The 7,128-nt window shown below is 33.3% G+C and overlaps 1 protein-coding gene across 1 annotated transcript; it reads left to right on the top strand.

The window, feature by feature from the left end:
* Positions 1–257: 257 nt before the first annotated feature.
* Positions 258–4,893, top strand: LOC107809405 (NAC domain-containing protein 21/22). Its single transcript, XM_016634027.2, has 4 exons — positions 258–593; positions 2,763–2,909; positions 3,046–3,164; positions 4,311–4,893. The coding sequence occupies exons 1-4, from the start codon at positions 425–427 to the stop codon at positions 4,755–4,757; spliced, it is 882 nt and encodes a 293-aa protein (XP_016489513.2). The 5' UTR covers positions 258–424; the 3' UTR covers positions 4,758–4,893.
* Positions 4,894–7,128: the final 2,235 nt, after the last annotated feature.

Here is a 7,128-nt window from a genome sequence, read left to right as displayed (position 1 = left end):
ACGAATATGACCTACAATTTGTGTAAAAACTGCTACTTTTACCTTTGTGTATAACTTAAATCCCTGGATCTATTCCCTTAACTATGGCAAAAAAAAGGAAGATTTCTTGTGACTTTGGTTTTTCATGAAAGTTCCAAGAATATACAATAACGAACTTACATACAAAAAACATAAGCTGCTAAAATTAAGTAACAAATTCCAAGTGGATCTTGCCCTGTATATAAATACATACCTTTGCTTCTCTATATATAATATAAATATATTTATCAATGAAAGAAATGAAAGCTTCTTTTAGACTACCAACTTCTATCTTCCATTAAACAAAAATCTCAACAAGAAATTATTCCCTTTCTCTTTCCAAATCCAGAAAATTATATTGAAGTTCTACTTTTTTCTTACCAAATCAAATTATTCCAAAAAACAAATGGGTTTAAGAGATATTGGAGCAACTTTGCCACCAGGATTTAGATTCTTTCCTAGTGATGAAGAATTAATTTGTGATTATCTTTACAAGAAAATTGCTAATCAAGAGGTTCTTAAAGGTACTTTAGTGGAAGTTGATCTTCATACTTGTGAGCCATGGCAACTTCCTGGTAGGTTTCTCTCCTTAATTCTTCTTCATGTTTTTTTTATCTGTATATTCAAAATTTACTGACCCGACTGATTGTACAAATTTCATAACATGTTCTTCTTGTAATTTTTCTTCTTTTTCGTATCTTTTTAGATCATATGTGTATCCAAAATTTACTGATCCGACTAATTATCCAGATTTCATGACATGTATATCTTTATGTTCTTTGTTTTCTTGTACTACTACTACTTCTTCATTCTTCTTCTTCTTCTAGGTTATTTGTGTATTCAAAATTTACCGACTCGACTATTGTATGAATTTCATGACATGTTCTTCGTCTTCTTGTAATTCTTCTTCTTCTTTGTATTTTTTAGATCATATGCGTATCCAAAATTTACTTACTTGGCTAATTATCTAGATTTTATGACATGTACATCTTCATGTTCTTTGTTTTCTTGTAATTCTAATTCTTCTTCTTCTCCTTCTTCTTTGTATTTTTTTTAGATCATATGTATATCCCAAATTTACTAATTATCCAGATTTAATGATATGTACATCTTAATGTTCTTTGTTTTGTTGTAATTCTTGTTCTTCTCCTTCTTCTTCATGTTTGGTTTTTATTTGGTCATCTACGTATCCAAAAGAAAATTAATTCTAATTTTTCCATTTAAAAAGAAATTAATTTCCATAACTGTTTGAAGATTTTGTTTCGAGAAACTTGTACAATATTTCCAGGAACTTTTTAAACCAAACACCGTTAAGAGAAAAGTTTTTTGATCGATTTCTGCCCAAAAAAACTGAAAAACACATAGGAAAGTAGCATTTTTTGAGTGTTTGCAAAACTGAAAAACTGTTAACCTTTATCGATACTATTTATTAATTTATCTTCTTTATAGAAAAAGGACCTTTTTTATCTGGATAATGCATGCTCACTTATAATTCGTACAAAGCCTATTTTGCATCTCTTTTCCTTTTCTTTGGAAATAGATTAAATTTTATCCACCGACACGTAATATATATAGAGAATACATCTTTTTAAACACCTTTTTTCTTCTTTCTGTTTTCTCCTGAAAGTGAAATTGATTTGAAGGAACCTTCCTAAGTTATGTGCACACACTTTTTTGTTTGGTTTTTATTTCCATTCGATGTCCGATACTTTGGTATTCGCTTTTGATCCTGATTAATTTACATTCTTGCTGCGTAAGATTCATGAAAGTGAAAAGCGCTCTCGACCAAAATTCTTTCGATTCTTAAAACTTGAACCCGGGACTTTAATTAAGGTATAAAGATCCTATATATTCTATCATAATCCTCGATAGTTAGAGGATACACTAACTTCAAAGAAAAGGATGCCTTTTTCCTCTTTTTTTTTTTATGGAGTAAAAATAGATAAAATTTGGGTTCAATGGATTTGGTTCACATGGAGCATCTGCATAGAGTAGCTACAAGCCTAGCTACTACTCTAATAAAATTAGCAATTTCACAGGAGGAAAATGGATAAAAGAGCAAATTAATATGCTTTTAAGAAATATTCATTTAAAAGCTCCTTTTATGTCTAATTATAATAGCTGTGTCTATAACTTTTTATTTATGAGTCTTGTGCTTGCTGGTTTTGCTCTTGTTGTCCTTACATAGAAGCGAGCCAAAATTTCAACCTTATGAGTTCTGGATTTTAAAACGATGACTTCAACTGTTAATGACTGAGTTCAGAATTTAATATTTCTATTTAATAAATTTCTTAAAACAAAATACAAAAAACAATTAGGTTCGGCCGAACCCGTAACTTGACTTTTGAATTCGCCTGTCATATATATATATATAGAGAGAGAGTGTGTGGTGGGTGTCCCGTGTTATTAATTGAGCACAAATTAGTCCGAACACTACAGTTATCAAATAAAAAAAGCTTGAAATAATAGATCTCCCTTTTCTGTAATGCAGTGCTTATTTAATCATAAGTTACTGATTTTTATTCAACTAGCTGGATCACTCTCCTCCTTTTGTGTACAGAAAAAAGAGATCGTAAACAATATATGTAGTGTTGTGGGGAGTTTTTCAGATTTTGAAAATTTTTAAAAAATGAGGGAAAATCTTTAAACTTTGGATCTCTTTATGCTCAAATACTGTATTAAATTATGCGATCATCTTACAAATCTGTGTTTTTCTAATATACAATATACTTTTGTTAAATTAGAGGTGGCAAAGCTAAACTCCAGTGAATGGTACTTCTTCAGTTTTCGAGATCGCAAATATGCTACTGGTTTTCGAACAAATAGGGCAACAATTTCTGGCTATTGGAAAGCTACAGGCAAAGATCGAACTGTGCTTGATCCTCGAACAGGTGAGTGACGAAAACAGGAATATATAAATAAATTTTAACTTATATACAGTATAATTTTTATATATCTAATATAATTTTTCGATAAAGGGTGTTCAACTGAACACTTGTATTGTAAGTGATTTCGTTATTGGAACAGGTGCTCTCATAGGCATGAGAAAAACTTTGGTGTTTTACAAGAATAGAGCTCCTAATGGGATTAAAACTGGCTGGATTATGCATGAATTTCGTTTGGAGAATCCTCATATACCTCCTAAGGTAATATAATCTTCTTCTTTTTTTATTATATTGCCATGCAAATTTTAAATTTTAATTTCAAGTGATAGAGAATACTTTCAACTGGCCTAGAATAGAGTAGAAGTCAAGTGTCTTATTACGCGGAGAGGTGGAGCTAGAAGCTCGGTCGAATCAAATAACTTTTGCTTAAATAGAATTACGAAATTTATTAAATATATGCAACTATTAAATTTAAAACTCAGTTATTAACACTTGAAATCGTCGTTCCAAAAGAACTCGTAAAATTGAAATTCCGACGCGGTATGTTTGAAAACTTATTGTCGAGTCAAAGTGACGACGACAAAAATGTCTTTGTAAGAAACTTCTTAGAAACCTCCTAGTTAAGATTTGAGACAAAGGTACGAGACAATGGGTAATAGGTGAAAATAATTGATGGTGTCTAAGCTAGATTCTGATTTAAGTCATACACAGGTACGAAAGACTTTGTACACCAACAATGTAGTTTACAACAACAATAATATACTCGGTGTAACTCCACAAGTGGGGTCTAGGGAGGATAAAGAATACGCAATCTTATTCCTATTTTGTACAGGTAAAGATGCTATTTCGATAGGTTATTGGCTCTAAGCAAACATGCATAATCACACAAGTATAGAGAAAAGATATGCAATAGTGCAAAAATCAAGGAATCAATAACAACAACAAGATAATAGTAAAACAAACACATCATTATCGGATAGTATAGAAATCTATAATATGGAAATACGAGAATAATGCTACCACTACTGGAATGAAAGGAAAGACGCTCGACTCTCTGCTACCCCGATTCTCGCCTCCCTACACCAACAATGTAGTTTAATAATAATGTAATAACATGTTAATAAAAAAATTCGCATTTATTTAGGTACCTAGAAGTAAGTTCAATATTGTGTGTGTATATATATATTGACAGTGTAAAATTTTGTTACTTGTAACAGGTAGCTTGCTATATTTTTGGGTTCTTAATCCTACTTATGGACGGTTGAATTACTTTTAGTTATCTTTTAGATGAACTAATAGTATAAAGATTTTACTGGTGTAGTGTTAGTATATAAAAGGTAAACTCAGTTCAATAATATTGTTACATTTAAAAGACCTAACCTTATGATGTCTATGATCATTGAACAGGAAGATTGGGTATTATGTCGAGTATTTCACAAAGGTACTAAAGATGATCAGAACAACACTAGTAACAATCTTAGCCCAGAAAACATGTACGAGGCCAGTGTCACTTCTCCAGAATTTGTTGTATCTCCTCTCAACAATATGGACAACCATGGATCCACCATGCCTAAGTTATTGCACTACGGGGACGGCTACTGCCCGTCGACTGCCAATTTCTCGAGTAACTCTGCCCATCAAAACCAAAAATCTAGCAACTTTCAGTTGTCACAAGAAATAAATAAAGTTTTGGCTAATGACATGGTTCACACAAAATGTGGCAAGGAAGATGAGTTTGGGTTCTTGTATGACATGAATTTTGAAGAATATTCAAGTTTACAAGATGGAGGAGTTCATAATTCATGCATTGGGGATATGAGATTTGAGGATGAAAATAGCTTGGTTTTTATTTAAAATTATTACTCATAATTATTTGTTGGATTGATGTTTGTAGAAAAAAAAAATTAAATATTAAATCTTAATTATTTGTAGAAAATGTACAAACTTTAGTGTTTGCTTTTGTGTATAAGATATGATTGATTGGATGGTCCTTTTTTATTTCACTAGCTAGATAGATTTATAAGATCTTAAGGATATTCCATTGTTCATACAATTTGTTTTTCTAAACTTTTGACTTTTGGCGTAAATGGGAACAGTCATAATATTCTTTCCGTTATGTCCCTTTTGATGAGTTTTTTATATTTGAAAGATATTCATATATTCTATAAATGTTTTGGCCAATGCAATTAGTTTCGGCTAATCGATCAATTTTTTCCTTAATAATTGCTTATTTTGCTTCACTCAACTTTTTTTTTTGGTTTCAAGAATTCAAGAGTAAAAATCCATTAACAATAATTAGATACATTCACAACGTATAATTAATAATATTGCATAACGAATTCGAACACTTTTCCTATAGTACTTAATTGCTGCTGCTGCTTCTTCTTCTTTTCCTTTTTTTTTTGGGTTTCACTTATAGTGTTTGGTACCTGTAGTAGCCCCTGATTAATCCAAATTTGTAGTGCATAGCGTTCCCTATTATAAAATATTTTCTTCGAGCCTCGAATCTGAAACCTTTAATTATTGGTGAGGATTCAATTTATCATGCCACAACCCTCCGTGGTATAGTACTTGCTCCCCCCCCCCCCCCTAAACAGTGCACTTCATAAACTTAACGCAACATGATAGATTACATAGTATATTACATAGAGTAAAGATGGACTATTATAAATTGAGTTAATAGTAGAGTATATGCTATTACAAAACTATACTATAGGATAAAGTACTAGTAGTAGTAGTAGAGAGTGTGGTATTCTTATCTTCTTTCCTCTTTTGATCTTTAATGATGTTTATCATTACAAATTTAAATAATATTGGGTGAATTAAAAAGGAAATTAAAAACTCAATTGTTGGAATTTTTAAAACCTTGAAAACAATTTATTGAGAGTTTAGATAAATTGATGATTGATGTTCGTTGGGATGTTATTTTATAGTTGCGGTTAAAATTTAAAGTTATTTCATAAAGATTTGAGTTATTTGGTGATTTTTTCGTGAATTGAACTTCGTAGGAGACGAAACTTAGTCTCGACCGGTCGTTTTGAGCTCTAGCGCGTCGTTCGGCGGTTTGAGGACTTGAGTAGCTTCACTTCGGGTATTATGACTTGTACGTATGGCCGGAATTGAATTTCGGGAAGTTCAGGATGGATTTGGAAAGAAAAATCTAATTTCGGAAGCTTTAAGTTGGAAGAATTTTCTAAGATGTGACTTTGAGTAAACGACCTCGGAATCGGAAATTTGAAGGTTCCAATAGGTTCGTATGATGATTTCGGACTTGGGCGTATGTTCAGGTTGAGTATTGGATCACCGGGAGCATTTCAGCGTTTATTATGGAAAGTTAACATTTTCGAAGGTTTAAGAATTTCATAAGTTTGGTTTGAAGTGGATTTTGATGTTATCGATATCTGTTTGGGGTTCCGAGCCTTGGAACGTTATGTCATTTATGACTCGTGTATGAAATTTGAAGTCATTCCGAATTGATTTGATACGTTTCGGCACAAGATATAGAATTTTGAAATTTGAAAATTTATAAGTTTGATTCGAGGCGTGATTCATGGTATTAATGTTGTTTGACGTGATTTAAGGCTACGACTAAGTTCGTATTGTATTTTGGGGCGTGTTAGTATATTTGGTTAAGGTCTCGAGTGTCTCGGATGGATTCCGGATAGTTAACAGATTGAATTTGGCCTTATGAAAATGTTTGTGGCAGCATATATGGTGTAACCTCAACTGCGAGATTTTGGCCGTAGATGCGGAGTCGCAGAAGCGGCCAAGAGGGTCGCAAAAGCGATTCTGGGCGAGTAGGGTAGTGGCGCAGGTGCGAGACCATTTCCGCATATGTGATGGCGTAGTTGCGGCGTCCTTGAGCGCAGAAGCGGGATGGCTGGAGATCTCTGAGGAAGAGGATCAAGTTGGCCCTTGCGAACAGCTTGATACACTATCTCCCTTCAACCCTTTGAGCGAAATGCGGCAAAAGAAAAGGAAGGAAAATCCATGGACCGACCCCATCATCTCCACCACAAAGGAACTACGAGATTACCCCAAGGACGCCTTCGGCATCCAGGGGTCACGGACCGACCATAGAACCATGTTCAATAAGTGGAACGCATTAGTTGTCCGCTATCTGTCTTGAGTTAGACAAGCACAGGCCTATCTTAGCTCCCTATGACCTGCTTCGGGAGACCTGCAAATGCGGAACCGCACCTGCGCATGAGAAGCCGCAGAAGCG

Source organism: Nicotiana tabacum, chromosome 17 (genome assembly GCF_000715075.1).
Source record: "Nicotiana tabacum cultivar K326 chromosome 17, ASM71507v2, whole genome shotgun sequence".
Classification (NCBI taxonomy): Eukaryota; Viridiplantae; Streptophyta; class Magnoliopsida; order Solanales; family Solanaceae; genus Nicotiana; species Nicotiana tabacum.
The sequence above is the reverse complement of the archived record's forward strand: the minus strand, read 5'-3'. Positions and strand labels throughout refer to the sequence as shown.